This window comes from Anarrhichthys ocellatus, unplaced genomic scaffold (assembly GCF_004355925.1).
Source record: "Anarrhichthys ocellatus isolate YVR2014 unplaced genomic scaffold, GSC_Weel_1.0 scaffold47, whole genome shotgun sequence".
Lineage (NCBI taxonomy): Eukaryota > Metazoa > Chordata > Actinopteri > Perciformes > Anarhichadidae > Anarrhichthys > Anarrhichthys ocellatus.
In genome coordinates, this window is record NW_022280077.1 from 1,718,187 (window position 1) to 1,732,680 (window position 14,494).

Genomic DNA, 14,494 nt, shown 5'->3' on the forward strand with positions numbered 1-14,494 from the left:
CCAGTCCAGAGGAAAAAATGTGTAAAGCCTGACAGTGAGATCAGTGAATGGCCATGTTCCTACTTGATGTTCCTACTAATTTAATCACCATGTCTGCACCTGTTGAACCAAACAGCACATCATCTAACAAGCCAGGAGTCATTTTGTGAGAGTACGTAAGGTCTTTGTGTAAACACAGCTGAAACAATCCTTCCATCTGACCTCACTGAGAAAACTCACCTCTACTGAGGAGACACAGACGAGCAGAGACTCACGTGTAGGATGGGGACACGAGGGGGAGGAGGGGGAGGAGGGGGGGAGGGGGAGCTGAAATGTGAAGGAGACAAGCTGAGAGAGGAAGAGTACAGTAAATGAGAGGGAGGACAGACCGTCTGCCAAGTGTCCCTTTAGAGATGGATGGAGAGAGAGCGAGGTGACAGAAGACAGGGGGGATAGAGACCAGGGGCAAAATGAGGCTATAAAAGGAAGTGAGGAACAGAGTTGTACAGAGAGACTGAAGCCTGGAAGGATTGGGAGGAATTCTTGCAGCACAGCCTGATGGGACCCCTGTGTTTCTCCATTAATCACTGTGAGATGGAGTGAGGGCAAGGGACAGGGGCGGATACATACGTATCCAGTATATAGGGATTTTCCAGGGGCAACGTCCACAATGAATTTACTTCCGAACTTCATTCCAAGTCAAATACAAGTCTAGTTTAAGTTTAAACTGACTTTACTGCAGCAAGTTACATTCACACGAATCACTGATTTACTGTTACTGACAAATAAGATGCTGTAGATGTAGAAAAGTACAGTAACCAACTACAAAATGCATTTCCTGCAGAAATTTCAGTGTGAACACTGACAGGAGGAAATGCATTCCAAAGCCTTGCTTGAGAGACTGAACTAGAACTAGTTTCACCGAAAACACGAGTGAAACCATGAGTGTTGGGGATTTGCCTGACCACATAAGCCCTGGCCCTTCGGAAGGTTGTAAAAGCTCAATATCACTCAATCCTATCATGATATCTGCAGGCTAATATGTAAAACAGAAGAGGGTTAATGTGATGTCAGGTTTATGAATTATGCCGTAAATCTCTACCTCAACAAACCACGATAATAAATCATTATTGAGAACCATGATTATAAGTTGGGCTGGTCCACATCTGTATTTTGGTCCCTTGGAGAACCTCATGAAACCCAAGGCTGATGAACTTGGTTCCCATGGAAATTACTTTGACTTCTACTGTGTTACAATTACAATACTATTACCTCCAGTACACAGCATTTACTATGTTTTAATTTAGCAGTTGCATGATTGTAACTGTGAGGTATATTTCCTCATCAGAGGGTGTACATGTAGGCTCTGTGCGGTCATCGGCGTACCTACAATTTGTTGTGACCACGGGAACTTATCATTGAGCGGCCACACACACACCACTGACTTTCCGCGCTTTTTATATATATATATATATATATATATATATATATATATATATATATTTATTTTTTTTATATATGATTGCAAAACAGACAAAGCAGCTGATGAAGAATGAAGACTCTTCATAGAGTGACTGTCCAATTTACATTTGAAGGAACGCAGCAAATCCTGATGGTTTTGTAATCAATTAATTCAGGACATAATTGACAGATTTATTGATAATGAAAGTTGACCCTGAATATATAGAGAGAAACTGTTTAGCATAATCAGTCAATGTATATATCGATAAATTGCCCAAACCTAGTACTGCATAGGTAGGTATGTACAGATCCGTTTTTTCGAAAATGGAAGTAAACTATCTTTAATTACCGTTTCTGTGAGAAAGACAGAGAGTAAGAGAGTTTGTGTGTGTGTGTGTGTATCTGCACACACAAAGTACAGCATGTATTCTACCAGGGCAGCGGTACTGTGGCTGTCACACATGACTGGGAATGAAAATGAACCATGAAGAGTGATTATCAACATTGAAACCACTGGTATTCCAATCTCCCTGTGCCCTGGGATATTGAACTCTGACATATTTTCACATCATTATGGCGTCTACATAATAATAAAATAATACATTTAAACGTCTCTATACCAACTAGAGGACTGACAGACACAGACTCAGTGCAAGATGACTGTATACAAGCTTCAGTAGACTGCACACATGTGTATACTTTAAGTCTGTGTGTACATTAGCAGACAACCATTTGAATCACTGCAGAACGATAAAGGTACAGTACTATAACTCGAAGGCAGTGCAGTAATGTATAACACATGGATCAATGTTCTGAGATGGGATCAAGCCACAGAGACCACACAGCACCCAGGTGACGTCAGTCATCCACTGGCAGGCAAACATGAATACTTCAGAGATAAAATGTAGACTGTATATACTTTATAAACAGTCTATGGGTTTAGTGTATTCAAAGTTTATTATATAGACATGTGAACACTTTGAGGTATTTGGAATGAGACCAGAACAGATTCAACACAGATTGTCAAATACAGACGTTCAGACTGCCATCATGCTCTAGTCGTCACACATACGCTACCTTCTCCATTTCATGATGATTTGTATACAGTATGAACAACACCGAGTTCACATTATGAATATACAACAAACTCAGTAAACTCTGGAATACTATGTGGGGTCCAGCGGGTTGTAAAGAAATTCTTGACACATTCAAACTCCAACCCGTTTCCTTTTCCTGTTTGGAGAGCTTCTCTGGATAATCTATTTTCTCTTTACACAATGCACTCAGGATGTGTCCCATAAAACTGAACTTTGCTAAGCCTGCAGATAAAGTCAGTCCACACTCTCAGCACGTGCAAGAAGGGCTCACACACTCACAGATCCTGCCTGTACTGGACAGATCTCCTGAACTTTTAGTCCTCGGCTTTCAACAGTATTCATCATTGTACATGTGTGCTTGTTTAAGAAAGGCAATTTGTACACCAATGGGGGGAAAACTGCCAAGCTCACCAGGCCATTCCTCACCATCACAATGTCGAACCGCAGAGACTAATCAAATAATCACCACCACAAAGTCACATTTCAAACAGCTGTTCCTGAGGAAACAATACTTAAGCAAACAAAAGACACACATACTGTACATCCATTCACATGTGAGCGCGCATGCACGCGCATCCACACGAACGTCACGCAGTTAAAACCGCAGCGAGGTCAGAGAGGTCCGTCTGTGAAGCGAGGGCAACACCTCAGTGGAAAATGCATGCCACCACACAACGCACGCATCCGCGCTGGCACACACCGGTGACAGGGAAGCCCCACACATGGGCTTCTCATCCGAGACTGCGGCTTCCTGCAGCACAGTACAATGGGCTCTTCCCCCGATTGTTACAGCCAGGCGATCTCTGTATCACAGTCACGATTTTGGCAGGGAATGTGCTGGCCATTTTTCTATCCTTATCACAGGCAGACATCTTCCTCCTCGCCCCGGACACACGCCTTCCTCTACCATAAAACAATCACTTTTGGGAGGTCAGTCACGTGTCTGCTTTCCATCGGGTGACCCCATCACACAGCACTCATTCACACTTAAGGCTTAAGCTTTCCCAAGTGAACTGCGTGGCTGTGAAACCAATTTTGACTGCATTTCTATCATTTGCATCGTTTTCTCTCTTATGGCTCTTCACAACATAATCTGTTCGATTTAGTTTGACCGTGTGGTTGCAAAGTGAACCGTGCCAAATAGGCATATGCAGCAACAACATCTATCACGATCATCCACTTAGCTGGTAATTGCAAAAGCAGATGTTGCTGCGGGGCCTCCAGGTACTGTAGGAATCTTTAGCCAAAAATGTCTCTCTTCCAGGGTTACAGCCCAAACTCCCACAACTCAGACATCCTCTTCCAGCATCATCCCCGCATTCCACCGTGCTCAAACACATCTTGAAATATATTCTCAAAAACACGAGAAACAGAGCCCCTCAAAGGGTCCTATACGAAACATCCTGTTAACATTACTGCCCCAAGAGCCTTCCTTCCTCCGCCAACGGACACTGATAAACGGAATTTGCGTGCGTGGTTTATGTACATGTGTGAAGGGGAAGTGCACATGCATGGAATCATGTTTTCTAGTCTCGCATCTCCATGTAGAATGCAAAGCAGGAAATCCAGAAACCAGGATCCTCTGAAGAAACTGTCCCCAAGGCCCTGTAATGTGGTACCTTAGAGTCAAAGCATGTGGCCCGATAAAGCTGACTTCAAGGGTTCAGAATGCTTCAAGTGAACTTGTACAACTGTTCCACAGGGCTACACTTCAACGTGGGTTGAAAAGCTTGTCATGATGAAGAGGAGTGAGAGACACACTTTATCAGTCAGTCAATTTCAGTGATTATCAAGCAAAATATTTGTTGGTGCCAGTAGTCAAATATGAGGATTTGATGGATTGTGGGCATGTATGGTAGCAAACTAAATGTATTTGGGTTTAGGACTGTTGGTCATTTAAAACAGGAAACTGGGATAGACATTTTTGTCTTTACTTTCTCATTTTTCAAATTTATGAATGAATCGAGAAAATAATTGTTAGTTGCAGCCCTAGTGGACGTTAGTTCCCTCCATCAGAACCGCTTGTTGGATGATCAAACCTTCCTCCGAACACTTTTCCAGAATTAAAGAGGCCGCTTCCGACAATTTCCGTAACTTTTGGAAAATGTCAATTTGACATTTACAACCATTCAAGCCGTGATTGGCCAGCAGCCGAGGTAAGAAAGGAGCCAGGGTTTGAACTTCTCTCTCGAGCTCTTGTTTTTCATTCGTTACGCAACTACTTCTGTCAATTTTAGTGTTTACAACTGAGCGCAATATTATGAATGATTTCCAGGAAAGCCTGAAAATGTGTTCTGCTATCCCCCAAACTGTATTTAAATGATTACAGAGCCCCTCTCTCCACATTGTGTGACTCTTCACCTTGGCTTTAAGTGTGGCCAATTGAAGAACAAGCATAAACACATTTGCCAACATCACACAATACTTTTCTCTATCAAATCAGAGAGGCTTTTGCAGCTCAGTGCGCAGGCAGAGTGAGTCACATCACCCCACCCTGTGGAGCCCCGCTTGTTTACGAAGGAAGATGCAACGTGAAAATTCTGAAAACAACAAATTAAATCACACGTGTAAAATATCTTGAGGATAATATTTTCAATAGGAAGGGGAATTCCAAATGTAAAACATCACATGGAGACGGATGGTGGGAAACAGTTGTTCAACACAGAGGCTTGGGTCTAGTTCGCAGAACTGAAACAGTCCCGTGAGTCAGATTTGGATTTGATATTAAACAGGAACATATTTTTTGAGAAGCAGATTGAGAAATCCTGAGTCAGAAGGGAAACTTCACAGAGTGTTGTTTGATTGGTTACTGCTTTCCTTCACCCTTTTCTACACGTAAAACCAGTACGTCATTACTTGGATCTCATAACTGCTAAAGCTGACTCTTTATCATCCTTTCAACAGCTTCTTTAATGTGCACAGATGGAGCTCTTTTACCAAAAGGTCAAATGCTGGTACGTCACACTCAGAAACTGAAGCTATTTTTTTTTCTAACTCAAGCTATTTGTATAATCATTGGGAGCCGGTCCTTCATTTGACAGTTTGCAGCCTGCACAGAGCACATGGACGATGCCAAACTAAAATTAGACTGCTGTCTTCCAGTATCACCGCCTTGGAGCAAAGCTGCACAATACACAGAGGAGCTGAGCTGTGTCACACGCTTTTAATCGAGGCCTCACCAAATCTGATAAAAGCAAGAGACAACGGGCCTTTTCATCGCGACCAAGAAAGTAACTTGTTCATCTGAGGGCCTTAAATATGATCAAATGTCTGACATAACAACTGGCCACCTGACGAGCTGCAACACACAGAAAAGCAAAACACACTCACAAAAACACTTAAAGAGTGCCCACATGGATTCAGCGTCATGTGTGCACTTTCCTTCCATCAAGCCCACATTTGTGAGCTTGATGGAGGGAAAAACAAAGTGGGTCATACAATGTCAGTAGGTGTGGATAGAGAGAGAGAGGATAAAAAGTAATTGGGCTATTACTTCGGCCCAGCCAAACATTAGAATTGTTTAATGAAACATCTGCATTTTCTCTTTCACGTAAACCACCTGAAGGTGTTTAAGCATATGAGGAACAACAATAAATCCATTTACGTCAACAGGAGGGGATTTATTTTCAAAGCAGGAGCAGTGAACTGTAATGTAACACATGGAGCTGCTCCACTGATAAAGAACACGTATGTTGTCATGGCATGGCCTCGTCCATTCACAGATAGATTATACTTCACTGTCACTATGTGAATGCCATCATACTATATTAAGTGGCTTTCCAGCCATCTGTTTTTATGCACATTTACAATTTCCAAATAAAACTAGAATTAGCACCTTGGTGTTTTTATGCCTCCGTCAACCATTCATGTTGCAGTTTACATCCCTGCACTTCATCATTTGATCCTATAAGACATTTGTGTGAAATTGTCAATTAAGCTTGAAGAAAGGCGTTCCTGAGACACGAGAATAGGATGAACAAGAGGTCACAGGTCAAGGCCAATGTGACCAGTTCATCTTTGAGTCCATGTGGACGTGTGTGCCAAATTCGAAGAAATTACCTGGAGGCTTTCCTGAGACATCGCGTTCACGAGAATAGACCGTACGTGAACTCCTGATATTCACATAACAGTAGTGGATGGAAACACGCCTTAAGTCACATTTTCTTTTGTCAATTGACTGGAAATATTTTTTAAGTTTGCGCTCTTTGGGATGGAAACTTGGCAACTTTCACTGTTGATTTGCTTGTGACATCAACTAGTCGTCTAGATTCCCCAGAGTTCTACACAATTTACTTTAAAGAAGTGAGTAGAAAGAGGTTCAGCATCAAGCTTCAGGACATTAAGCTGAGGCAGGGACCTGCCCTTTGACCTCTCGTTGACACAACTCTTATCAGTTGTTACGACCCCTCCCTTCCACTAGGGGTCTGTGTCCTGTTTTCTGTCTCTTTTCTGTCTTTCAGGATGTTGATCGTCAGCTAAATGAGCCACACCTGAGCCTGGTGTGGTTCCAGCTTTAAAGTCTCTCCACCTGAACATTGACGGTCTCTTCTTTGGCTGACACTACCGATTACTGACTCTCCATGTTTGATTTGTTTAGTTAATGTTAGCCTTTAAATAAATGTGTTTATTTATTATTTTTACACTCGACTGGTCTCCCATTCATGTTGCAGACTTTGAGTCGGGTTGTAACGTCAGTAGGAACCCACAATGGTAAATCTTTCAATTTGGATTTTAGACAAGACATCACGGCCCTGTTTTATGTATCATACACTACCATTTTATCCAAACTAATTAACTAATAATTAATTAATAAAATTAATTTGAATTCATAATAACAGAGGCCTAAGTTAGGTAGTTTGCCAAAAGGCTCATATCGGTGTTTTTTCAAGTTTTATCTTCTTTGATTACAGACTTCCCTCTTTGTCCTTGTGTTTCCTTGCTCAGTGACAGTGGAGGGACATCAGCACAAAGAGGGACTTTCATACTAAAAAGACTACAGCTTTGGAAGATTTGTCTAACTGAGACTGCTTAAATGTCATATTGGCTTCAGCTGAACTTTAGAATGCTCTTTGCATCGACTCAAGACTGATTTTAAACCCCATTACTTACAGATGAGTTGTAAAAGATCACTTAATGGCCAGTATAGACAGGAGGAATGATATACGTATATTACCATTAGCACCAGCAGATATGGGAACAAGAGTATTGTTTTGAGACGGATTTGAAAAAAACAACTCCAAATCATGAATATGGTACCTCTGACAGTTTTTTAAATGGATGCTGTACAGATTCAGATATTTTAATCCGATTTTCGCCAGGCTATCGGGAAGCTGGTTGCCATTCATTTATGAATATCAATTAGCAGTCTCTTAAAACCTGCTACAGACGGGTGGATCAGAGTGAAGGTATAGTGAAAATGTATTTCAGTGCCATAACCCCTAATCCCTGCCAGGTCAAGGGTCAAACAAAGCACACCATACATGAAACCCCATTTCTGTTTATTCAGTTTGCAAAAGCAAAAAAAAGAGTGAATGTCCTAACTCAAACCACTAACATTTCAACATGAGTTATTTCACAAGAAACTGTTTTGAGCTCTGCTGTTATTTACCGGTATGCAAAGCCAAGAACCCTCCTACAGGAGGCAACTCCCCAAACCAGACACTCCCACGGTCTGCTCCAACAGAGTCAAACCAATCCCGGACACACCGTCGGGTTCGTTTTTATACCTTTACGACCAACTGCGATTTGCAAGTGAAAGTTAAGCAAAAATCAAACACAACGTGGGAGAGAAAACTTACCGCGTGCGCTCCCGAGGCGAGGATGGCAAGGTAGAGGCACAGGAGCAGCAGCCTGTAGTCAATGAGAATGACAGCGTTCATAATAATGCCACAGATTTTTGTTTTAACGTGATGATTTTGCAGCGTAATGATCCACTCACCTCAGATGTTTCAGTCCTCTGTTGTGTTGTCCCTGCATGGTCCCACTCATGCGCACCGAAAAAAAACGTCAGTCCCGCTGTTTCACTAGTGGAGACACTTACAGCATGTCTGCCCGACCTGATGAGCAGATAGAGACCCTGTACGTTAATAAAAACTGTCAACATATGAGTCCATACATGTGATCCACCTGGTTAGTGTCTACAGAGACGACTTGATCATTTGTCACAATTTCTGCTGTAAATAGAACCTCACAAAGGTGCTCCGCTCTCGTGGAACAGCTGCAATGATCGATCGATTTTCAAGAGTAGCCTATATGTCATCAATTTGCCATCACTTTAGTAAGATGTGTTACTTACAGTCACAACCAGGCGGTAAGGTGAAGGAAATGGATCTCACGGGGCAAAAGATGCGCGGGATCCCGGGCTGAAAGGTTTTCGGGTTAAGGTAATAAACTACCTGCGGCACCAAAAACCTGTTCAAATATTCTCACAAGAAAACACACCAAAGTGAGCCGAGCAGTCCCTCTCCCTACCGAGAAAAGTCAAAGTGTTTGTAACATGCACGGTTGAGTCCGTTTGCATGGGAGCGAGGGTGGTCGTTTTGGGGAGGGGGGTGTGGTGCAGCAGAAACAAGACCAAGTTGCATTGATCAGGACCTCAGATCGTTTCAGACAAAGATGCAGCCAAACGTGTCCGTGCTCTGCCGATAAGTTAATAGTCACCCGACGAGAGAGGACGAGAAGCGGCCAACAGGTGGTTGTTTTTGGGCACCCTGCACTGGTCCACTGCGCACCGCCACAATGCTGTTACCGTCCGGCACCCTGTTGCTGCTGGCGGCTGTCTACTGCTGTGTAGACCTGACGGGGGCTGAGGTAAGTGGACGAAGCATCTACAGCATTGTGAGGAACTTAAAAGTGTTCTTGCGCGGAATGTGTATCTCGTAGACGTTATTTGATTAAGTTGATGTGCGCAACTTTCAAACAAAGTGCAGTTATGGGTGATTTTAAACTGTCTTCGTGTATTTAGGAGAGCCATGCACACAAGTAGGCTAGTATATACATATAGTGTGTCTTTGTGCAACCATCTGTTTTTCTGTGACATATTCCGACTGTTAAGACAAACCATTAACTGTGCTCATCTGTTATTGAGCTCCAGTCCTCCAAATATATACATTACAGTGTTTTAGTGTCATAGAGACTCTTTATTCCAGATTTTTGTATTTGAATATACTCATACATGTATATATATATTTTATATATTATGTGTCTTTTCAACCACTTCTTGTCTGTTTGGCTTTATGAGGCAGTTCTAATACTTTGAGTTGAATCTGCTCCCAGTCCAGCCTACTCCACATTGCTGGAGAGAGGAGAAGAGAGAGAGAGAGAGGGTGGGGCAGAGAGAGTGCGCGTGCGTGTGTGTGAGGTAGGGGCGAGGTAAGAGGATAAGAGGGAGACTGAGATGCATACTATAAGAACTAAATCATTGGTATCTTTAGATAATCCAATCAACTTTTTTATGAATGTGTCTCTTTAGAATAGAGACACACTTGTTATGCTCCTGAACTCGTACTGTATGGGTTTCGTCCAGAGCCCAGACAGCCAGAAGAAGAGATATAAGTCCTCTAACTGTGTCCATGTGTTGCTGTTGGTGATTTAGGCCTGCATGATGCAAAGTTGCACACTTGCATTGCAAATAGAGTAATATGAGATATTAAGAATCATCAGGAAGAAAACACAGTAAAAGATGTTTTTTCATATTGTAGTGGATAAACTGACGGAGCATGTATCTCTTCCCTCAGTTTGGATAAAACATTGTTTGATATGAAACATGCTAAGACATTTGAATGTTAAGATTTAAAAATATGTACTAATAACTGTTAGTGGGAGGGAGTGGAACTACCAGCTAGCTTTCAACCAGTTTTGTCAGTAAATCTTTCTCAGGGCAAATGTTTGACAAATGGGAATTTCTCAGCTAGACTACAGTAGGTGGCATCACACATGGAGAAGGAATAAGCTATGTTGGATACATTTCCACATCCGGATTTCCCATTAAAAAGTATAGTTTAATGGAAAACAGCAGTGGAGCAGAAAAAACGGTGCTTCAAGTCTCCCCTGAGAACAGAAACAGTTTTGGAGGCTTGCTGCTCTTTATGTTCATGTATGTGGAGACCCATCTCCACATACATTTGTTGCTATTTGTTGAAATGTACATAACTACAGAGGCCACCCTCTGCTGAGAGGCTTGTCAGATGTGGTGCTTTATTTTGAGGCGTGGGTGGAGTTTGTGGCGGAAACATCTCTCACACGAGTAGCACAAAATCCAGGTGAGGGGGAGGAAAACATTTGTGGACTGTGTCAAGAGTAAAACCTGAGGAAAAACAGGCTGTTAATCAGTTGGTTTTATTGCACAATGTTCAGTTTCAGAACAAAATGACACCCCTCAAGGGAGCCTGGTATTATCTTGTGGGGAGTTTCTCTATCTTCCGGGGTGTTTTAACAATATATTTTCAGATGTGATGGATTGTAGCCGCGAGCTGTCGTCACAAAGTACAACAAGTCAGCTCAAAAATGAATGATCCACATGTTAAAAGCTTTTCCTAGTTTCTCCTTTGGCAGCAAACTGGGCAGAGTGGCTTTGACGTCCCTTACCCTAGATGTTTAATTTAGAAAACAATCTCTTTATTTATTACGTATTTCTCTGCAGACAAAGCTTTGATTCAGGGAGCTGCATAGGATAGAAGTGTGTGATGCTGAGAGGAAACATATCAGGTTAAACAAAGCAGCAGAGTGAACTCCTATCCTCCGCCTGCATGGATTGAGAAGCATAAACATGAGAGAAACGTACGACATCTGGACAAAAGAGAGGATGGCTGAGGAGGTGTATATCTGGCTGAACATCTTGTCACAGATCAGATGAAGCCAATGAAATCGGAGTAATTCAACATTCTGGATTCATTGTTGGGATTTGGCATATTTCCCCATCCACCCATGGGAGGTGCACAACAGGAAGTTTGTGATCCTGTCATCCATCCAAAGCTGCACGGTGAACAGAAGGGGGCTTTCCTCACCAGTCATATCCAGAACAATGAGATTTATTTACTTAACGTCCTCTTGCTTTTGTAACCTGCATCTTCATAAATGTGAATCCCGCAAAAGAAATCAGTGTTTGGCCGATATCCACGGGGCGATTCAGTGTGTTTATCTCTTCTTTGTCTCTGCATACACAGGGACGTGACGCAGACTGAGTATCACAGTCTCCTGTTTGGGCTCTTTCACAATCAGTGGGGCTAAACAGAGGCCAGGAGGGAATATACAGCATAAACAATTCACGGTCAATCACTAATGCATGCAACACACACAAATGTGATAACTCTGAGCCTTGTGTGGGTCAGGTTGACTTTTGCAAAGGTCATAATGAAAAGATAATGCAAGATTGGCCTTAAACTCGACACTCTGGTTAAGGATGAAGCAACAAGCTAATATTTACAACTATGTAGACCTTTGCTCCCAATATTTTCACCACAACATCCGATCCTGAGTATATTTCCCCACTGTTTATACGATACCAACAGAATAGTCTCTCTCTCCCTTGGCGGTCATTTAATCAGGCCAGAATGAGTCATTAGTAATTCCTAGAGGAGGAGGAGGAGGAGGAGGAGGAGGAGGAGGAGGAGGAGGAGGAAGAGGGGCAGATTAGCAGATTCCTGGAGTGACAGCTTGTGTGTGGGATGTTGGAAGGAGGGGTTAGGAAAAGCAGTAGCTGGTGGGAAAGATGAGCCTCTCTGTGCTGCCAGGTTCCTGCTCCCGGCTTTGCCATGATGTCCCAGGACAGGGTGAACCTCAGGGAGGGCCACTACTTCCATATGGTGGAAGCAGTGAGAGAGCTGTTAATGTGGGTGTATTGTCTGTTGAAAGCTGAGAATCATGCTGCCCAAAATGTCAACAAGGCTGCTTGTCGTTTGGTCGAAGCACCAACCTCCTCCCCATCACCCCCTACTGAGACAACAGCTGACCCCTCTTACTGTTACCGGCCACCAACCAAGCAGGGCACCCTGGGAAGGCCTGACCCCTGTCCCCCAGTGTTGTAAAAATGCCTACATTTGGAAGAGTTGTGATCATGTTAGTGTCCCTGTATTTTGAAAGGTGTCTCTGGGTGGCAAAGATAAATCTTCCCTGACCTTGATACTCAAGTAGTGTGGCAGGTATTCCCCACTTTCCGCCTGTGTATGTTTCTGTGTGTGCTCCTGTCTGTGCCAAGTGAGGAGAGGATTAAGTAGTGGTTAAGCATGGTAAAGCCCTTTTCAATTCCCTGTGGTCCAAACGTCACTGATAAGGCATTTATTGAGATTCGTCACATTTGTGTTTCACATATGAACTACGTCTTTTGTCCCACGCTGATATTTTTCCGCACTTTAACAACCTTCGAGATCCACTTGTGTTGCTGCTCGAGATCGGTTACTTCCCTGAAATGTATTGTTATGGTGAAAGTGCAATTCAGCCGTTTAACTGTGAAATTGGTGAGTCATAAAGGCCATTTGTGGTTTGGACGGAGATGGCGTAATGGATACGTCTGTTGACAGGGAGGTGGGAGGTGGAGAGTGATGGCGGGATGGAGGGGGAGGCTGCGTGGGGTGAGAGAAGGAGATGGCAAGGTTATGAGACCCAGAAGCTGAGGAATGTGGGTCGCAGCCAGAGATGATACCCCGTAGCAAATCGTTTAGTCTCACTCTCCGGACCTTGACCTGAACTTCCACCCGCCGCTGCCAAGTTGTTGGAGGATAATAAAGACAGTGATGATGGGATCATTACATGTATCACTTTGTGGGGGTTTCTTTGTATTGGTCCACACGAAGTGAAGTGTTTACATTTTGTCTGTCTCTTCCTTTAGCTGTTACAAATACTTTCAAATAATACAAAGGCTTCACTACTTTATTAAATACAATCATTTCCAGACTACATTAAGGTTTGTGGTTTGGAGTGTTTGTGTTACCTCAGGATAGTGCAATTCTGGGTCTGGGTGTGTCTGTAAACAGATTTGTGTGTGTGGGGAGATTTGCAGAGGGAACCTGGAATATTGCTGGATTCAATGATCTGGATAAGGGGAAGGTTTCCGTTGTTCCCACATTAGTCTGTTCCCACCTGATCTGGCCAGATTTCTCTGTGAGACTTTGCATGTGCAATGCTTGCTTTGAATCTAAGATACTGCATCTTATTGATGCTTTGTAATGCAGAAGAGAGCCTATTGATGGTATTTTAACTGCACCAGGATGCTCAGCAGAATCATTTAAAGCCTTAATAATACAAGAAGCTAACATGTTATTGATCATTTTCTCAATGCAATTGCTGTATTCCATGCTTGATTACAGTGAGGTTGAATTCAACTCAGCGAAGTCGCAAATGTCAGACCTTCTCATCAGTGAGTGGTTATTCATGCCTTGTTGAACTAAACACTTTTTTTGCTTTACCTGGAAATGTTGCTGCTTTTGCTTCAGACCTTCAGACTCTGGTAAAAGGTCTTTGGACGTTTTCTGAGCATCTTTACGTAATGATATTACAGATGAAACAAGCACATGCTTCATATTTGTTCCATTTAAAGTTAACTGATGAACGCTCTCGCCAGAATGTGGAGTCTGTGGTGTGTGGCGCCTTTCAACAAGTCTGAGCATTAGATAAATGGAGACATTTCTTATTCAGCTCAACATGACAGTGGTGCAATCTGGTTTTTAATTCTGCCTGCGCCTCACAGCTCTCACAGACCTTATATAGAGCAGCGGGCTTTGAAGCAAACTTTACATAGTGGTCAAAACATAGAAAATCTACCTCGGATAGGTATGACATTATGGCTAATAATCAAAATCGATTCAGACTAAGAATGGGATTTTCACTTTTCATGTAAACTCACTGTTTAGCTCTAATCCTGCACACTCTTCTCGTCTTAACTGAGCAACAGTTACTCTTTTTTACCAGAAATGGTAGTATTGGACTGTTATGACACTGTATTTACACAGGGGGATTGATAG

At 42.7% G+C, this 14,494-nt stretch overlaps 2 protein-coding genes across 3 annotated transcripts in view; one reads left to right on the top strand and one right to left on the bottom strand.

Annotated features, from left to right (window-relative positions):
• The window catches only part of col4a2 (collagen, type IV, alpha 2), a 59,883-nt gene extending 50,505 nt beyond the window's left edge, over window positions 1–9,378 (bottom strand). For both annotated transcript variants that reach the window (XM_031869452.1, XM_031869451.1), the window contains exons 1-3: window positions 8,833–9,378; window positions 8,476–8,593; window positions 8,336–8,387 (exon numbers count right to left, since the gene is read on the bottom strand). In XM_031869452.1, coding sequence (XP_031725312.1) covers window positions 8,336–8,387; window positions 8,476–8,525 — 102 coding nt within the window. In that variant the 5' untranslated portion in view covers window positions 8,526–8,593; window positions 8,833–9,378. The remainder of the gene's footprint in view (window positions 1–8,335; window positions 8,388–8,475; window positions 8,594–8,832) is intronic.
• The window catches only part of col4a1 (collagen, type IV, alpha 1), a 34,717-nt gene continuing 29,339 nt past the window's right edge, over window positions 9,117–14,494 (top strand). Inside the window, exon 1 of the mRNA XM_031869453.1 lies at window positions 9,117–9,347. Within this exon, the coding sequence (XP_031725313.1) occupies window positions 9,276–9,347 (72 nt within the window). The 5' untranslated portion in view covers window positions 9,117–9,275. The remainder of the gene's footprint in view (window positions 9,348–14,494) is intronic.